General features: G+C 46.4%; 1 protein-coding gene across 1 annotated transcript in view; it reads left to right on the top strand.

Annotated features, from left to right (window-relative positions):
• Positions 1 to 20,973, top strand: part of LOC147701547 (uncharacterized) — a 116,651-nt gene that overhangs the window by 69,056 nt on the left and 26,622 nt on the right. The window contains exons 14-17 of the mRNA XM_086929352.1: positions 2,500 to 2,513; positions 3,381 to 3,401; positions 9,883 to 9,988; positions 12,855 to 12,953. Coding sequence (XP_086785478.1) covers positions 2,500 to 2,513; positions 3,381 to 3,401; positions 9,883 to 9,988; positions 12,855 to 12,953 — 240 coding nt within the window. The remainder of the gene's footprint in view (positions 1 to 2,499; positions 2,514 to 3,380; positions 3,402 to 9,882; positions 9,989 to 12,854; positions 12,954 to 20,973) is intronic.

Below are 20,973 nucleotides of genomic sequence, written 5' to 3' on the forward strand. Positions count from 1 at the left end.
CTCCCAGCTCCTCGAATGCGATGTGCTTCTGCTGGGAGGGCGGCGTCGCTTAAATCCTCTTGAGCCCTCCATGCAGGCCTCAGGTGAGTCCCCCTGATTGGGGGGTTCAAATAAAGCCAGGTTGACCATTGGGCGCCCTTTGGGGGCGCTCAGGTCAACCGGTCACTTCCGGTCGGGTGGCTGGTGCGCACCCCGCTTCCGCTGGTTCCTGTGCGCATCGAAGCGCCCAGAACCAGTTTACCCCCGCTGGTGGCACCACAAGGGTTATGGCGCCGGCCTTCAAGCCTCCCCCACCCTTACGGGAGGGTGCGGCGGCCTCTGCAAGACTGGTAGGGAGGTATGAATACTTCCCAGCGGTTTAGGGATAGAGTGCAGCGTGTGCTGGGAGAAATGCCTGTATGTGTCCCAGTTGCTTAGGGGAAGAGTGCAGCACACACTGGAAACAGATATAGCAGCTGCTATACCTAACGTACATTTTGATACTCCTGCTGTGCACTTTCTACTCCGAGTGAGAAAGGCAAGAACTCAGCAGCAGCTCAAGGAAGAACAGAATCTAGGAACTATATCTGCCTTCGCTGTTCGTCTTTCCTTCTCCTTCCCTCAGCCAATCGAAGAAAACGGGAGGTTGCTTTAGAAGCTAAAGGTGGGACAAGGGTACCGCCAGGTCCTGTGATCAGGGTACTTCTGTGCTTGATGCCCTTTCTGCACCCTGTGAACATTTGGTGAACCAATGTCCATGAGCCCAGATCTGCCCTGGCAGGCACTGATGGTTGTGTCAGGGTGGTCACTGAAATTACAGTTACATAGACACACCAACATTATAGGGTGGAGGGTTAATGGTAATTGAGAAACGGCAAATAGGATTGTAGATAAACACAGCTGTGGACTTTTTAGCTGTCACTTGTGTTGTGCTCGTGAAATCTCTTGTATTTAATATATTTTAAAAGGGGGCTCTTATCAGTTTCCGTGGCAGAATGACTGTGTTCATTCACTTTTGTCAGAAACTTTGTTTTGTTAACTTCTCTTGGCAGCAGGCATTTACTATACTTCTACTAAAGCTGTTTAAGCCCCATTCACTGACAAGATACAAGATAAGATCTCCTCCCATGTAAAAGACAGACAGCTTCTAACAGTATGCTAAAATGATTGCTTTTCATTACTTAGTTGTGTAAAGCAGACCCTTTTGCCTGAGAACGTTTGTGGCATTTCTTCGTCATGTCCCATACCTTCCTTTGCACTTTGTAGGCATTATCGGATTGATTTTTTCACCTAATCTATTTGGTCATTATGATCAAATTCTAAATGATGTAATAAACATTGTGCATTAAAAATAAAGTTGATATACAAGAGCTATGCTTTATTTTTCTACTGAACAGGCAGTCGTAAGTGCAGTTATCTAGCAAGTGTTAAGGTCATGATTTCAATAGTGCAGCAAGTGCAGTGGCACCAGGACCAAAAGCTCCGGGCACCCCACTAAACACTGATTATTGCTGTATTTTCCAATTAAACAGGTAGTCATAAGTGCAGTTATCCACCAAGTACTAGGGTTATGATTTGAATAGTGCAGCAGGTCCAGTGAGGGTTCCCACATAAAACCCATGGCTTTTGACACATTCCCAGATTGACAGTGCTCTGTAAATATGGGAATGTGTCAAAAGCCTACGCCTTCCCAGAGGTGATGTAAGGGAGGTGCATTTTTCCCCTTTCTATGTGCGCTACATTCAGCAGCACACATCGAAAGAGGAAACCGCCTTCATTGATTGTTTTTGTGCAGGAAGGTACTCCTTCCGGCACAAAAACCGTCATCCTTACAACCAAGACATCACTTGCATAATGGAATGGTGCAAGCGTGCCTGCGTTGGCGCAACGCAGCCCTTTGTACACCATTGAACGGAGAAAGGACAGGAATGCATCGTATCGTATGGATACGGTGCATTTCTGCCCTTTTCTTTTGACATAAGACAATGCAGCAGGAAGGCTTGTGACGCTGTTCTACACTAAAAAATTGCAAATTATCCCCAAACTCCTAAAGACAGGTGTGGTGCGTGGCGCTGTAGAGGTTACACTGCTAAATACAAAGCCCAAGGAACACTGCTCGTGCAGGGATGCTTTTTACTACTGCTAAGTGGAGGCGTTCTGTATAACTGGACCGTGCAGGGATATTGATTAGTGAATAGCTATGCTGGTTGCAGGTTAAGCTTCAAGGCGAGAAGTAAGCCTCGCAGCCTCTCGGGTGCAAGGTGTCACAACCTAAAGCTTCTGTACATCTTTTAGTGCCTTAGCTGATACGAAATGTAGTAGCCCTTGACCAAATTTTTCAGAGAGTGGGTCAGTAGTTTCCAAGCTGGTCTCACTTCTTATCCAAATTCCAGAATAACGAAATTGCATGCTTTAATAAAACGTGCATGAATATTTTTAACAAATTTTACGCAAAGATTTTTTTAAGAACGAAAAAGAATCCAAAACTAACATTTTCTTTTTGATTTTGTTTTCTTTTAGTATTATCATCAACGGTAAGTTTCTTGCTGCTGCAATCAGCCTGGCCTGCCATGATTTGGGACTGTGGTGGCATTGAGTGTCATCCCTATGGTATGTTCAATGTAAGCTGCCACCTTTTTATGTACCATGCTGGTCATTGTCCTCCATATGTACCATCCTGTGCATAACCCTAATGAATAAGCATTATGGACCATACTCAGTTTAGACCACTGGTTTTGGAGACCCCCATCTACATGGACCACACCCAGCCTAGCATGGCCTCAGTTACTGTTGTATATCTATCCTTCCTCTATTTCCATGCTGTATCATGGTTCTTACCTGTGTCATTCATTCCAGAATGTAGATGGCTCTGCCTCACTACTTACTACAGTTACCAGTGGTTTGTTGACCCCCATTCTCGAAGGGTCACTGCCAGTCTAATCTGGCAACTCGATTCGCCACAGCATGCCTACACCTCCACTTTCATCGGTCATTGTCATATGAGTCTCCAGTATTTATGAGGCACGCGTAGTCCAGCCTGTCATTATGATCGTTCACACCCAGCCTCATCTTCCATCTTTAATGACCACCCTCTGCCTCGCATGCCATCTTTATTGACCTCCTTTCAGCCAAGGCCACTCTCTTTCTCCACCACGCCCATCAAATATCTCCATTTGTATTGCCCATCCCGTGTCTACTACACAATTCAATGCCTCCATGCTGAGCAGAATCAGTCATTTTAATTAACACATTCTCCATTTTGATAATCCGCACACCTCCTAGCCTGGTCTCTTCCATACAATATTCAATAATGTCAGGCAATGTCTTATAATGAAAACTGTTTCATAATCCATTGATATTTGTGATATTGTTAATTTTATTTCTCCCATTCCTTCTTCCAGACTCCCAGACCCACAACTCGGGTACGTACCAGACTGGCTAGTCTTGGGGGAAGTGGGGCTGGTTGGCGGAGGGGCAGAGAACAGAAGCTGGACTGCCTTGGGGTTACGGTTGCATTCACTCTCTCTACTGACCTAAACAGGCATACACACGACACAGGCACTAACTCTCGCCTAGGGCGCAAGCGTCTCTCTCCTGGTTTTTTATCCGCAGTGCCGGTGGCTGAGATGGGCTCATCAAAGTTCCAAAACAGAAATTAGGAGATTACGGTGTCTCAGCTGGACAGTTTGCAAACGCCTGATAACCTCTGCATAGGTTAGGGTAATCTTGGGTCTTTCTGTTCAACTCTCATCCAACAGTAGTGCAAAAACGTGTGCTGTGTTCACTACTTCTCTACACTGCGGCAATTGCCATTTCAGTCTCTATCTGCCACTTATTTTTAACAATAACTACCCGAGGAGTGGAGAAAGTGGTGTGTGTAGGACCCTGATAATCGCTTACAAGTGTCAGAACCTTGGTAGAAAAAGCTGTCCAATCAGTATAGTATACACGAGGCCCGGTAGTTGTGATGAGAGCAACGTGTGAACAGTGTGATGAGGATGGGAGGAAGGCAGTACGATTGTACAGAGGGTCTAGGGCAAAGACTGTGCGCATAATTTGCAGCCATGTTGTGGATTTAAATGATACATTCACCTAGTCTTTGTTGCATTTGAATACCGCCCTCGCCATTTCTCTGTGCCCGTCGGGAAAGAGTTCCAGCGGACCGTTTATCTGCCTGTCTGAGTACTGGCTGGAGCAGTATTTACTGGACACAGCGTGTCCATGGCTCCCCTCACCGATGGTGCATGTGGCCCCTGGGAGCCCTCCTCATGCCAGCCTGCGTTTTATGGAGCTCTGCTGGCGCTAGTCATTCCAGTCTGCTCTATAATGAGTAATGGAACAGACCAGGCCAAGTACAAAGACAGCACCACTATAATTACAAAAGACACCATCTCTGCTGTACAGATGCCACCTATAATCAAGAGAAAGTGGCCACATTTAACCTGGGCAAATCAATTGATATGACCTACTCCCAGATGAAAAACTTCTGGTTTGTTCTATGGACTCACCCTCTGCGTTTTAATGCAGCGGCATGCTTCATTACCAAGTCCTCTTCTCAAAGAACGGCGTAGTATCTGTTTATTCGAGGGAGTGCTTTGTGTGGTATTATATTTGTGTAACCTAGGGTTGGGGCTCTATCCTATAAAAATTGGCTAGGGCTGCCCGCAAGCGCAAGTGTTGCCCTTTTAATCCCAGGACCACCTACAAGATTAAAAACAGGATGTTGAAGCAACATATGTCTGCCTTCTTGTGCCCAGTTCACTTAGGCCTGGGCGGAGTTCATGATGTTTTGCTCTGTGAATCTCCACGAAGTGCTAAAAAATCTCTACTGCGCTCTGTGGAGTTCTGTGAGTGGCGGAGTGTGGTAAGTCGCGCAGCTTGCACTGATTTTTAGCTCCGGGAATTTGTCCCATGCTGTAAAATCAGGGCGAATGGCACCACGTGTCGCACCAGAGGGTGCTGCTTCTTTCTGTCGCTCGAGTAGATCGCGCACTTGAACGGCAGCTTCCTCAAAGCGATTGGCAGATTTCTTAAAGCAAGCGGTCCCGACCTGTCAATGAAAAGAAATCCAGTATTTGTAAAGAATACAATTACCTGAGGGTGTCATGTCGCTGGGGGCCGTCTGGAAGAGTCACATGTTGCTGGACAAACCTGCCGCCGGCACCGGGGATCAAACCGTGAACCCTGTGGTCTGGGGTCAGGCGCCCCGGCCGCTGCGCCACACCTCTTGTTGATAAATTGAACCTAGAGGAGATCTAGCGCACGATTTTTCTCACTCGCACTTGCCAACTTAACGTTGGCAAGCCGTGAGAGAGAAAAAACTCTGCTCTGCGTCACTTCACTGAGTTTTGCAGAACTCTGCACTCTGTGTACTGTGAAATGAAATGAAATGAAAAATTATATTTATATAGCGCGCACATACCCTAAGGCCTCGCAGCGCTTGAACTGAATAGTGTGGTGAGCAGATAGCAAGGTTAACACATTTTGGCGAACAGGTAAGTTTTTAATGTCTTCCTAAAGACCATCAGCTTGCTGATTTCCCGCATATTCGGCGGGGGCGAATTCCACATCTTAGCTGCTAAGTGTGAAAACGCCCGGCCTCCCCAGCGAGCCTTATTGACTTTAGTTGTCGTGGCAAGATGAAGGACGCTGGAACGAAGGGTTCTCGATGGAATGTAAGGTACGACCAAGGGGCGCAGGATGGCTGGACCTGTTCGGTGAAAAGCTTTGTGCACAATGCACATAGCTTTAAAGTGCATTCTGGCAGCTATTGGGAGCCAGTGGAGTTCTTTTAAGGCCTTCCTTGCTGATTGCCCACGAGGGATGCCCAACAAGAGTCGAGCAGCACAGTTTTGCGTAACTTGGAGTCTATTGATCACTGCTGCCGGGGCTCCCAGATATAATGCATTTCCATAATCCAGGCGGGAGAGTATCAAGGCCTGAACCATGATTCTCCTCGCCTGGAAAGGAAGCAATGGGAGAATCTTCCGGAGCATTCTCAACAGACCAATGCAGGTGGAAGCAGTTTTAGTGGCCTGCACAGAAAAATCCAATGCTTTATCAAGCCAGACTCCGAGGCTTTTGATGTGGGGTTTCGGCAAGGGAGGAGCACCAAGACAGGCGGGCCAGATGGGAACCAGAATGGTCGGTGCGGGATTGCCTGTGGACAAAAGTTCACGAACTCCGCCAGCCAAGCAGAATTCTTCACTCACCCCTATCCACAAGGTGCATAGTGCTTTCACGCTAACACTCATGCCAACGTGCCACACACTTCTAAGGACCTTCTGAGGTTCTTCTCCATATTGTAGATGTAGGTGAGGGGGCCTTTAGGTGAATATGCTAATGAGATCCTTTGATGAAAGTGAGACAAGGCTGTCCACCCCTCACTCCCTACGAGTCAAATAGCCGCTGTAAAATAATAACTAGACTGGGGAAGAACCTCTGAAGAGTCTTGTAACTAAAAGGCATGTTTGTATGAGTGTTGGTGTCGCTCTACACACCAACATATGAGGTAACACCCAAAAATTAAAATATTTTTGGGAGGGATCTCAGAAGTTTTGGTCCTGATGAAAGCCAGGTTCCCTGAACTGGGCATAAGAAGACAGAAACATGATGGCTAGTCCTTTGATGTGGAGTGCATAACAAAACTCCTTGCATCAATATCCTGTTTTTAATCTAGTCAGGGAGCCTTGGTAATAAAAAGGCAGTACGTGCGGTTGCAGACACCCTGAGACAGTTTTAACAAGTTAGAACCCTTGTTTACACAAAACATAACACGTAAATACCTTCATCGAATAAATGGGATAGAGCCCGCCCAGATACAACACCTTTAATTGAGGTGAGGACTCGATTATGACGCATGCCACTGTATTAAAACACAGTGGGTGAGCGTCCATATAACAAACTAGGGGGCAGATTTATGAGGCCCTTGCGCCACGTTTAAGCCGCTGTTGCGTCACACAAGGCGGCGTAAACGTGGCGCATCCCTACGAACGATTTACAACGTGACGCATCTAGGCAGATGCGTCACGTTGTAAAGCCCTGCGCCACTTGTGGGCGTTCCGGCGCAGGGTGCGCCTCGCAAAAGTGGCTGAGAGAAATCTATGAGATTTCACTCAGTCACTTTTAAGCCAATGCTGCGTCAAAAGCCTGCGCCTGCTTGAAGCAGGCGTAGGTCTTGACGCAGCATTGTTAAAATGGGGCACCCCCGAGCCTTGCTGGAGCTGCGTCGTGCTTGCGACGCAACTCCAGCAATGCGCCACATTTCCGGCACAGATGCGTCACGCATCTGTGCCGTTTTTGCACCATGGTGCGCCGCATTATAAATGTGGCGCACCATGGCTGGCGGAGCTGTGGCGCACTGTGGGGCATGTTAACTGGCGCATCCCTGGGGATGCGCCAGTTAACATAAATCTGCCCGACGTTTTTTGGGGGTAACAGGTCATATCAATCGATTTGCCCTGGCAAAATGTGGCCAAAATGTGGCCACTCTCTTTTGATTATAGGTGATTAGAGTGGAAGCTGAATGGAACCACTATTTCACATCTATCTCCCTCTTGTGATTAAGATTGCAAAGATACTGCCATCAGTGTAATAAAAGATACCACCAACAGTGTGAAAAACAATATACCTCTGGTGTGAGACAAAAACCTCCACCACTGTCGAAGAAGACATCACTTCTAGTGCACAAAGACACCACCATCCATCAATGTTAGAAAAGGCCCACCACTAGTGTACAGACACCACAACCAATGTGAGAAAGGACAACATTGCTAATGTATAATGCTAAGGACACCTCCACCAGTGCGAGACAAGACACAATGCTAGTGTGAGAAAAGACACTACCGCCAATGTTAGAAAAGACCCACCACAAGTGTACAGGCACCACAACCAATGTGAGAAAGGACACCATTGATAGTATATAATGTTAAGGACACCTCCACCAGTGCGAGACAAGAGACACTGCTAGTCTGAGAAAATACACTACCACCAATGTTAGAAAAGACCCACCACTAGTGTACAAACACCACAAGCAATGTGAGAAAATACACCATTGCTAGTGTATAATGTTAAGGACCCCTCCGCCAGTGAAAGACCAGACACAATGCTACTGTGAGAAAAGACACTACCACCAATGTTAAAAGCACCCACCACTAGTGTACAAACACGACAACCAATGTGAGAAAGGACACCTTTGCTAGTGTATATTGTTGAGGACACCTTAACCAGGGAGAGACAAGACACAATGCTGGTGTGAGAAAAGACACTACCACTAATGTTAGAAAATACCCACCACTAGTGTACAGGCACCACAACCAATGGTAGAAAAGACACCATTGCTAGTGCATAATGTTAGGACGCCCTCACCAGTGTGAGACAAGACACAATGCTAGTGTGAGAAAAGACACTACCACCAATGTTAGAAAAGACCCACCACTAGTGTACAAACACCACAACCAGTGTGAGAAAAGACACCATTGCTAGTGTATAATGTTAAGGACACCTCCACCAGTTCGAGACAAGACACAATGCTGGTGTGAGAAAAGACACTACCACTAATGTTAGAAAATACCCACCACTAGTGTACAGGCACCACAACCAATGGGAGAAAAGACACCATTGCTAGTGTATAATGTTAGGACACCTCCATTAGTGTGAGACAAGACACAATGCTAGTGTGAAAAAAGACACTATCACTAATGTTAGAAAATACCCACCACTAGTGTACAAACACCACAACCAGTGTGAGAAAAGACACCATTGCTAGTGTATAATGTTAAGGACAACTCCACCAGTGCGAGACAAGACACAATGCTAGTGTGAGAAAAGACACTATCACCACTGTTAGAAAAGACCCACCAGTAGTGTACAAACACCACAACCAATGTGAGAAAGGACACCATTGCTAGTGTATATTATTGAGGAGACCTTCACCAGTGAGTGAACTGGTAAAGTGAGAAAAAACACTACCACCACCTGTTTGAGGAAAAAGACATCACCATGGGTGTCGAAAGACACCACCACTAGTGTGCAAATACATCATCAGTGCAAGAAAAAGCACTCCACTATTGTGTGTAAAGACACACCACTAATGTGAGAAAAGACATTGCCACCATTGTGAATGAAAGCCCACTAATAGTGTACAAATGCACTCCATCAATGTGGGAGAAGATGCTACCACTAGTGTAAAAAGACAACATCATTATAAGGGGAAAACAACACCAATGTGAGAAAAGGCACACCACCATTGTGAAAGCAAACACTACAACTAGTGTACAAAGACACCACAACCAAGGTTAAAAAGAAACACTACTCGTGTGAGGAAAAAAAATACCACTGTTAGGGTACAACGACACCACCACTACTGTAGAAAAACCACTGCCAGTGTGAAAAAAACCCACTATTTTGAGAAAATACACCACTATTAGTTTACATGGTACCAAGACGAGTGTAATAAAAAATAGAACTATTAGTGCACAAAGACACCAACATGAGAGAGGGGAGTTACGTACAGCTCAAGCACTTGTGGGACAGAGACGTTCCCAGGAAACAGAGACCTCTCAGCTCGTTCTGAGACAGAGAAGTTCCTTGCCGGTGGCCGCGTTGAACAGACCGCCATTTCACCGCCTTAGACTTGGCGCCCTGCGTGAGGGAGGATGAAATGCTGGCTCGTGCAGACAACCTCTCTGTTTTTGAACAAATGAAGTCTCGTACAATAGGGTGTGAGAGGAGAGAGATCAGCGAGGAGAGACCGCATCGGGTTTGCAGAATAAAGGTCCACCTCTGAGCAGCTGGCAGAACGGGAACCTAACAAATGGCCCGAGCATTGGGGGGCGGCTGAATGTCGAAGCAGATCTGGAAGCATTTGTTTTTACCTTTGTGCATTTTCACCTAATATTGCAGCCCCCTTGTGACGGTGTAAAGTGTGCAGCGCCGTCGTGCGGAAGAGCAGGCGAACACCCAGAAACAGATGGTTCTGTTATAAACTGCTGTCCTAACGTCACCTGTGGTAAGTTGACCCGTCATTCCCGGTTGGCCTTTGGTGTGTTCGTATTTTAGTCATTGCATTTTGGCTGTGTAACTATGTTAGAGAGGCAACCTTATTTTCCGAAGCAGGTACTTGATGCACTATGTGGCCGGGTAGGAACACAGGTAAATATTGTGCACGGAGTCCATGCACTGCAGTGGGTGCATTCACGTCCTACTGCCAGGCGTGCAACACCCATTGAACTCACCGGGCTTCAGCCCGACCCCCCGTCGTGTGTGGCAGCCTGGGATGAAACAGATCCCGGGCACACACAGAGCCACACCCGAACGTTTAACAGGTCTTTAAAAGATCATTTGAATGTTAATTGGTCCTTGCTGTTGTTTCACCCCTTGTTGGAGGCCCTGCAGCTCCACTCTGCCTACTGTTCAAAGGTTCAGCCCCCCCCCCCCCCGAAATTTGGCTCTAGTTGCGCCTCTCTATTGCACTGATTGTTTTGAGACAAGGCCCGGACCTGCTCATTTATACGTCACACTATCAGAGGTCAATAGAATCGACTGCTCACTGGCACATATATCGACTCCACATGTCGACTACCAATCTGGCTCCAGCCTTTCCGAGTCTACTCAGGGACTCAGTGTGGGTACGTGACTAAGGACTTGTCTTTACTTCAGACAGGTACCTTCCCATATGGTGCCACAACACAGGATTGACTGTAGAAGCGTGTATTTAATCCAACTAGGTTTCAACTTTCGGAGCAGGACCGGCTGGCCTGCCTTGCAACTCCCTAAGGAAGGTAGTATAGCCCCTTCCTGTGTGTAGAACTCCACTTAGGTCCTGACGAATTGCTTAGATTAGCATGAAACATGTGGACCACATCCATAGGCAGTAGATACACTACTGGACCATAGTAACAGTGTGTATCCCTCCCTCACTGTTTTTACCAAGGTAGGCAACCACACCATTAAAATTTAGCCGTGGATTACCTAACCTTTTTTAACTTGCACACATTTCTCTAGGTCTACACCAATATTAGTACCCTCATACCCACATGCAACAAATGGCAGGAACAAAAGATCTCCGATAAAGAGCCCATTCTTGGGTGCCAGCCAGACATTGCAGCGCCAGTCTGACGAGGAGCAGAACCCAGATGATGAAGCATGACACCTAGCTCGCTGGGTGTGTGAGGGTTTTAGTTCCGAAAGGGGCATTTCCCTTTTTGCCCCCTTCTCCGTTCCTTCGCTCGGTCCTTTTAATGAATTATTCTTGTTTCTTTGGGGAACTGTTTACCTCTCATGGTCTTGACTACCAATCTTTGTCAGGGTAAGCAAATATAGGGGAATTTAGATGGACTTTTCCTAACTCTGCATGCACTTGCCATGATGATATGTTAGTAGTGGTTAGGGGTAAGTCAAGATAACTGTAGGTCGATATTAAAACTTCGTATTGTGACGGACAGATACATTGTTCCCAGTTTAACTCCATCAGTTACAGGGACCCATCCCATCATGAACATCAGCCTTGCACCAGCTCAGCCTCTACACAGCTAATGCAAACTATCTCTGACTTGCCGCTCAGATGCCTGTTAAACCAGCCTGCCTTAGGTCTGTGGTGCCCGTGGCAGCTCTTGGTTATAAGTCTGCTGTTCCCAACTTTGCCCTCTGTGTTTTCCAAAGATCTTCTTTCTTTACCTCTCTAATTGCCATGGAATATGGCGTCCAACCTATCAAGAATGTGACTGCAGCACGTCGTTTCCAGTTCCCATCATCCTCTAACTTGCCTAGGGTACCACTGCTGTCATATACATGCCAAGGCTCGTCCCTCCCGTGTTACCTCTGGCACTTTGTATAACAGCCTACGAGAGCCAAGAACAGACAGGCTGTCAGGCGTGGTGGTCTTTAGTTGTTAGGAGCAGTCTCTGGAGAGGGGAGGATGGTGACTGGGAGCAGTGGACCCCAGCCCTCCTTTTCACTCCAAACAACTGAAGACCACCACACCTGACATGTCCTACGTTCTCGTAGACTATAATTCAAAGTGCCAGGGCGAGAGGCAGATATCACTGCCTTTGAGCTGCTCACTCAATGTCCAGTGTGTCAGATGTACCACAGCCTGTGTGTGCACCTGGCCCAAGCATGGTTTCCGGGTACGCTACCTTCAGTCTCTGTGTGTGTGACTAGCTACCATTTCCTAGCTCCCATTTGGGGACCAGCACTTTGGGTTCAGGCTCTTCTAACATGCCGCCTGTGTGCGTTTCTACCTCTCAGCTGGGGACCAGGCATCTAGTTTCCGGCTCCACCAACATGCATCCAGTGTGTATATCTGCCTTTTTTTCTGAGACCAGGCCTCTGTTTTCAGGATGCTTTAAGGTGCAGTTTGTGTGTGTGTTTGACTCCCATTTGGAGATATGGCCTCTGGTTTAGGCTGCTCTAACAGACAGCTACCATTTGAGGACCAGGATGACCCCCTCGTTTCAGGCTAATGTAATGTGCAGCCCTTGTGTGTACCTGGCCCACGCCTCTGGTGTTAGGCAACAGTAACTGCAGCCTGTGTGTGTATACCTGACTCCTGTTTCCATCCCCGTCTGGAGCCCAGATCTCTGCGCTCAGGCAGAGATCTGGGCGTAAAACCGCTCCCATTTGTGGGTCTAGCCTTTAGTTTCGGTCTGCTTTAACACCCAAACAATGTATGTACTACTAACCTTCTGATGTCAGGCTCCTCTAAAGCACAGCGTATATGCGTACCTGGTTTCTGGCGAAAGTACCAGACCTCTGGTTTAAGGACGCTCGAATGCGCGACTTTGTGTGTATCTGTAGCCTGCGTTTGTGCCCTGCTCCCGTTGTGATTTCAGTTTATTCTAATGCGTGCTTCCTTGTGTTTTTTTTCCCATCAGTATGCGGCACCTGTGCCCCTGAACCAGAGTGTGGCTTAGGACAAGTCCCTGAGGAAGTCTTTAACCCTGCCATTGAGTGCTGCCCTAGGTACACATGCGGTAAGTACAACAAATTGACTCCCAAGAAAGAGGTGTACACTGATAGCTTGGTGAAGGGCATGTCACAACCAATGTTTAAAAGAGACATTATTTATTTGGGCACAGAAAACATGCCTAAGTTTAAAAATCAAATTGCATGTGAGGTTGTGGTTTTCCAATGCTGAATAGCCCTGGAATGAGTTTGTAGGTTTAAACACTAAACAAATTTGGCTAAACAGGAGACTTTAGGAAAGTACCAGCTTCAAAAATAGAATCTGACGTGGGGTGGCAGGAGTTGAAGCCGCATCCGGTGTAACATCCAAAGGAGTACACATAGGCTCACATTCACACCCCCAAGAGCAATACAAACAAACACAAATGCTGCTAGAACTAATTAATATATATGGACACAACTAGCAGCAGCAGAGATTCTAATATGGTCATCTTGAGTCTAGAAGAGGAAATTGATTTTTTGGTGGAGGCCCAGATGAAAACCTTAAGACCATGGAACGACAAAAATCAGCCCGAAAAAGGCAGGACACAGTTAGGCGAACAGTGCGCCGCAAACGCAAGCGGGAAGCCGAAAAAAAGAAAAAACTATTGGCGCAAGAAATAAGGACTGATGAACAAACAATCATAAATCTAACGACCATGACCTTAACTAAAGCAGAAGAACAACTTTTAGCTTTAGGTCTGAATTACTGTCCAAATACAAATTTTAATTATGCCACAACACGCATTGATATTTTCTGCTTTATAAGAAAATTAAAGCTAAGAAAATTCTTTGCACTCAAAAATGAATGGGATAATAAACAGGACAAAGGAAACGAAACGGTGAATTCTAATCTGCAAGCATCAGATGTTCCCACCTTATGTACTATGTATGAATTAAATAATGATGAATTAAATACTTTGCAAGTACCCACACAAACCAAACTGAAAAGAATGGAATTATTACAAAAAGGTGCAGGTGAAAGTCGTTTCAAACCCAAATCTTCATTTATGCAGTTGATGCCAAAAGACGTGGTAGATATATTTCATGACAGATTCATTGAAGAGATTATAAAACTGAATTGTCAAGTTAATTTCAGAAAACAACGAGCAAATCAAAACCAAGTGCAATACAACAATCTTATGAATAAAAATAAGTAAAAATTCAGGAATAATTGTGAAAAAATCTGATAAAGGCGGAAATATAGTTTTGTGGCCTAACGATCAATATGAGAAGAAGCTATGCGGCATCTTAATAACATGGATTGTTATGAAAGAACCACAATGAAGGCCTACAACAAAGCAAAAGACACCATAAAAAACTACTATTAAATTGGAAACGTGAGGGGCTAATCTCAACTGAGGAATATAACTTTATGTTCAATCAATATCCAGAGGTGCCCTTCCTATATCTTTTACCCAAGATACATAAAGGAACGTTTCCAATTCCAGGCCGTCCAATTACATCTGCGATCAATAGTATGACGGAGCAAGTAGGCCAATACATTGATTTTTATTTACAAGAATTGGTAAAAACTATGCCGTCCTATTTAAAAGACACTGGGGACTTTTTAAGAAAACTTGATAACATTGCATGGACCAATGATTTGATTTTATTAACCCCTTCCATGCTGGTGACGAACCCCAGCCGTCTCGCTCTGCGGCGCTCGTGTGCTGATGACGGCTGGGGTTCGTCATGGCCCGCCCCTGTTCTTTTGTTTACCGCACAGCGGCGGAAACAGCCCAGCATGGAAGGGGTTAACTCTGGACATTGAGTCGTTGTATACGAGCATTGAACACAAGTGTGGCCTAAAAGGGATTGAATACTTTTTAAACACTAGGCATGTATTGCACAATAAGATGCTATTGTCATTGATTACATGGTGCTTAAATAATAATTTCTTTTCATTTGGCAAAGACATGTTCAGACAAAAGCAAGGTGTTGCCATGGGGGCCTGCTTTTCCCCGAGCTACGCGTGTTTACACGTTGGGTTCTGGGAGGAGCAGGTCCTCAGGGTACAACACAAGGACATTTTTGACAACAGGATTAGGCACTGGCTGTGTTTTATAGACGATGTTTTTATAATTTGGAAAGGGGGCATTGAAAGTGCAAATGATTTTATTGAGAAGATTAATGTCAATGATTTTAATTTGCACTTCACATCACACAGTAGTCCAACCACAATTGAATTGTTAGATGTACGCGTACATGCGAATAACAACAGTTTAGTGACTAGCGCATTTAGAAGACCGACGGCGGGAAATGCAACACTGCATGCTTCCAGCGCGCATCCAAAACATCTAATTGCTAGAATCCCCGATGGGGAGATTTTAAGATTAAAACGCATCTGCAGCACACCAGAAGAATTTGAAAGGTGTCAGGAGGAAGCCCTAACGAGAATGAGAAGGAGAGGGTACACAGAAAAGATCCTAACAAATGCAGTTTTAAAAGCCAGTGCGAAACCTATAGTATTTCTTCTGCCGATAGAGAGAGAAACGGAGAAAGAAACTAGTGAGGGAGAAGAAGCACCTAGACTAATCACAACCTATAGCATGCAAGAACATAAAATCAGAGCCATTTTGAATAGAAATTGGCCTTTAGTGTTGACAGATAGCATTCTTAATGAAAGGTTACCAGACAAACTGGTTGTAACCTTTATAAAATGTAAATCCATGGCAGCCCACCTATCTAGAACTAAAGTGGAAGGAGCCTTAATAAATACTTGGCTGACCATTAAACAGGGCTTCTTCAAATGCACTACATGTTGTGCTTGTAAATTTGATGTAAACACTACCAAATACAGTACACCTTTCAGAGAGAATGAACTTGACATCAGGGGCAACTTCAAATGCCGCACAGATTTTGCAGTTTATGTTCTGACGTGCACCTGTCGGCTAAGATATGTGGGAAGTACGAAGCTCCAGGTGCACGTGAGAATATTACAACATATTAGAGCCATCGTAAAGTGCGATCCAGCATATCCAGTCGCGAGACATTTTAAATCTGTACATAATAAAGATATTAATCGTCTATCATATTATGTTATTGATTCTGTTCCTATGCCACGTAGAGGAGGCAACAGGGAAAAATTGAAACAATTAGAGACAAGATACATTTTAAATTTGAATAGCAAATACCCAAACGGTCTCAATAATACTGAAGACTTACAAACGTTCTTTTAACCCTTTCGATGCTGATGACGAGCTCCGCTCGTCATCACCCACGGGTGTCGTGTGCTGATGACGAGCTGAGCTCATCATGACAACAGCAAAATGGTCATTTGCAGCACAGCGCAAAAATCACCGCAGCAGCGATGCGGTTAACAATTTCTGACTTAATTTTATCACTTGTAATTGTTTTAAGGAAACCATTTTTGAAATCTATAAAATCTTTAGTCCACTCATACAGGCTTGTAGAGAGTAGGATTATGTCAATATTTGATACTGATTAATGAAATTATACATGGGATGAAGAGTTACATGGTATTAAGCCCTCGTATACAGTCAATGCTTCTAACTAATATTCATTGGTCTTAAAAGAATTTTTTTTATCATTATTAATTCTTGCACTTAAATGAGCACTAAGCACGTTGGCAAGTTTAAATGGAACAATTTTTGAAAGATTAGATACCTGGGACCAAGTATTAATAATAAATAGTGTTACAAACTTTAACAATGTCAGACTAAGAACATTTGAATAAGTCAGAGATAATCTTGGCAGCTATTAAATGCATTAATTTATTTGTGCTTAAATGCGACTGCAATAAGGCAGCAATATTGGACCCATTCATTTGCATGATTTGCACAACGCGGCAGCATTGAAGCTGTTATTTGCACTTAGAGTCATCAAGGTGATTCCAACAAAAGAAAAAATAATTGCGTATATTGCACGGATTTTAAATGTGATTTTTTAAAAATTATTTTTAAAAAATTGTAGTGTTTATGTGTCAAATCTCTGAATTTGTTTATTTAATTTTATAAACAATATTTATTGCGTATTTTGCACATTGATATTAAGCATTTATGCTGCTATAAACCGACAACTGGAATATGAATATGTTTGCATATTGTCAGAAAACGTAAAGGATATACACAAAGGAAAAAAGTGGATTCCATAACATTGCCTCATGTGCACAGAAGTATTTTGACACTATCTATGGTCACGTGGGGTTTTGAAAGGTAAAAAAATGAGTATATATATATATGCCGATATGTACTGCATGCCTGCTATGTGAACAAGGGTACTTGTTATTAGAAACGCGTCATGCCGAGTGGAAAGGAGAGATAATAAATCTACCCAAATACTCTATGCTGCCTGGTGGTCCGTTATTTCTGTGGTGCCGCGTGGGAGATACAGAAAGCAGTTTGGATATAGAGATATATATATATATATATATATATATATATATATATATATATATATATATATATATATATATATATATATATATATATATATATATATGAAGAGCAACATCTTTATGTCGAATCACTACATTTACCAACATAAATACGGAACGGCCGTGAGCATTCCTTTCTCCACCAGCTACGCTGGCCTAACAATTGAGCATGGTGTCAAGAGAATTAAACAGTTTGGGGGGAAAACACCTGACTTTGTGATATAGATGACTTGTTCGTCATTTTGTTTAGTACAGCAATGGAATTTGCATACGGTTATGGAAAACCTCATAAAGATCCATGTAGCCTCAGATTCGCTTTTGAAATAAGGGACACAAGAGTAACAATCCTAGATATTGAAAAGTACAAATCGACTATAGGGGGCGCTAGAGGGCGCACTGCGGAATGGCCGCACTGTCGTGAGGCTCCCGCTGCCCGGAGCTATTATCCGTCTAGGTATCCTGATTACCATCTCTGCGCCCTGAACTGACCCCACGGATCGGTTGGGATATCGACTGTCCACCCGCGGTCCAACTCCTGAGTCATTCGAAGGTTGCTGGCCGAAGTTACGAGGATCCCAAGTTTCTCCGACTCGCGCTCTGGAAGTCTGATGCCCTCTTGCCCGGCATCACTGCTCATGCCAGTCCGGGGCTCTGCACGTGGGGTGTAGGCCTAGCTCCGCCCTTCTCCGCCAGGCCCGTTCGCTGGTCGGGCAAGACGCTTGGCTCTTCCTTGTTGTCGGACCTATCTCTCGGCTATCCCATCTGCCTGCCCAGATACCATTGCTTACGGAGGCGCAACGGATCTTCTCCTTGGATTCTGAGGGTTTTGCCCCTTGGGCTGGAAGCGAAGACGGCCATTTCTCGTCGTTGGGAGTGGCGGGGCGTGCTGGCCTGCTCGTGCCCCCACGATTCGAGCTGCTTTCTACTTGGCCGGGTCCCTTGTCCGACCTCTATCCTGACTCCTATTTGCATCGGTCCCCCACTGCACCACCGCTATGGGGAAGCCGGACACTAAACAGTCCAAATTGTCCTTTGACTCTGGAGGGGCTAGGCGTGGGACGCGTTTGCTCCAGGAAGCTGGGACTTCGCGGCCCCCCCCCCCCGAATGTCGCTGAGAGCGTCCCGCACCCACCACCACCGGACTTTGCCCAAATGATGCAGGAGATGAGGCAGGGGTTCGCCACTATAGTGGACAAAGTGGACAAGATATCGTCGCGCATGGATGCGGTCGTCCAGAAATTGGACGTGCATGAGGAGCGCTTGACGGCGGCGGAACAGCGCATTTCGGACCATGATGACACGGCGGCCACCCATACCACCCAACTGGCGAGAATGGACAACATCTTGCGTGTCATTGCTGCTAAGAACGAAGAGTTGGAAGCGAGGAGTAGGCGCAACAACGTGCGCATTGTAGGTGTCCCGGAGTCCACGAATGTGGGCAAAATGGAGACTTATGTGGAGAGGCTACTGGTGGGCGCCATTGGGACGGAAGTTTTCTCGTCCCAGTTCATCGTTGAGAGAGCGCATCGGACGTTGGGACCTCGCCCGGCCTCTGGGGCTGCACCGCGTCCCATCATTGCGCGCCTTTTGAATTATCGTGATCGAGACGCTGCTCTTCAGGCTGCCCGCACTAACAGGGCTCTCTCCTTCGAAGGGGTGTCTTTTACCATGTACCCCGACTTTACGCCGATGGTGCAGGACCAGCGTCGGAAGTTCTTGGGGGTGAAAAGGAAGCTTCGGGACCTCCAAGTGGACTACGCCTTGCTTTATCCGGCTAAACTTAGAGTGACGCATCAGGCTAAACAACATTTCTTCACCAACCCACAGCATGCTGAGGACTTTGTGAAGCGCCTCCAGCGCGAGCGAGCTGCTGCGGATCGGGGTGACGATCGAGATCCGGAGGGTGAACATTCGGCGGCTGAGGAGGAGGTCGCCTGATTCTGGTGACTTTGGACTTTGTCTATCTTCTTCCTGTTTTCTGGAGTACTGTGGACATGTATCTTTTGTATTGAGGCCTGCTGTCTTCCTTCTCCGTATTTGCGGCCTAGCTATCGTCCGTTGTTGGTTTTTTTGCTGATGCGTGGGTCATTTCTGTATTGTGATGAATGAGTGCGTTTTGCTATTTATTTTTGTGGGTTCGGTATGGCACCGCAGGATGGTGATATTTGGTGTTGCGCTCTGGGCACCCACCCCCCCGCGCTGTGCCTGGGGCCGCCTGATACTTGTTGGCGCGGACACTGGCGTGGCGTGAGGGAGTGGCGTCGTGCACCTCTGGAAGGTTCCCCGGAGGGTGTGCCCCATGTTTACCTTTGTTTTGGATTCTAGTCCTCTGTTGGTTGACTGGTTGTGTGTCGGGGGACGGGGGGGGGGGTATGCGTGGCCTGATGGTTGGGGTGGTGTCAGGTGGGTGGATGGGGTGGGAATGAAGCTGTCCATGTCTGTTTGCCCGGGACTTCTGGTTCGCTATGGGAACTGCTGCTGTTGTTTGAGTGCACGGAAATGTTGTGGCGCCCGCGCTGTTCCACTTTTCTATCTGGCGGGATTGGCCCTGGGGTCCGTGCTCCCGTCCATTTTGGGCCCGAGTGCAGCGGCCGCCATTTTGGGCTGCCACGTGACGGGGCGCACTCTGCTAGCGTAGCATGTGTGCGAGTTGTGGGCCGCGTGGGATGGCTTGGCGGCGTGCGGCGCGCAGTATGTCCTGAGTGCTTGATGCATGGATGGATTGGTTGGGGGGGAGTTGTTGTGTTTTTGTTTGGTTGGTTTGGAGATGACTGGGAAATGTGTGGAGTGTATGTGGGGGTCTGTCCGTGCCCTGAGGCGTGGACCTATCGCTGGCTGTTACTGGTAGTTGGATGCCCTGTATTTGTCTGTTGGGTCCCATGGGGCCCTGAATCTGTGTGATGTCGACTGCTGTTGTAGACCAAATCTCGATTTTGTCCTGGAATGTACGGGGCCTTAATGATGCCAGGAAGTGTCGTAGTGTGATCCAGTATCTGGACAGGCATGCTATTCATGTTGCTTTTCTCCAGGAGACGCATCTGCGCCCCGCTCCCTCCCCCACTTTTGGCAGGAGGTGGGCTGCGGCCAGGGGGTTTGCTTCCTATTCTTCTTATGCTCGTGGGGTTGTCATCCTTGTAAAAAGATCGCTTGCATTTCAGGAACTTGGATCTGTGGGGGACCCTGAGGGGCGCTATGTGCTGCTGTGGGGACGACTTGGGCAGAACACTGTACTGTTTGTTAATTGCTATGCTCCTAATGTTGATACGCCAATCTTCTTTGTCACTCTGTGGGGTCATGTCCTTGCTGTGGATGCTACTCACATTGTGTGGGGGGGTGACTTTAATTTTGCATTTCAGGCCCAGTTGGACAGATCGGAGGGTAGTCCTCAGTACAATGTACAAGCTAGAGAAGTGTTGCGGGGGATAGTGGAAGAGGCTGGGATGGTTGATAGTTGGAGGTACACCCACCCTGCCACCAAGGAGGGCACTCATTACACCACACATGCTCGCTCATGGGCGAGACTGGACTATGTGTTCCTCTCTAGAGGGTTGATGGCTGGCCTACGGGAGGCTACACATCTGGCTCGGACGTATTCTGATCACTGTCCGGTGAAGGTTGTTTTATCCGTCCCCGGGCTGCATAGGCCGCGC

This window comes from Lissotriton vulgaris, chromosome 7 (genome assembly GCF_964263255.1).
Source record: "Lissotriton vulgaris chromosome 7, aLisVul1.2, whole genome shotgun sequence".
Lineage (NCBI taxonomy): Eukaryota > Metazoa > Chordata > Amphibia > Caudata > Salamandridae > Lissotriton > Lissotriton vulgaris.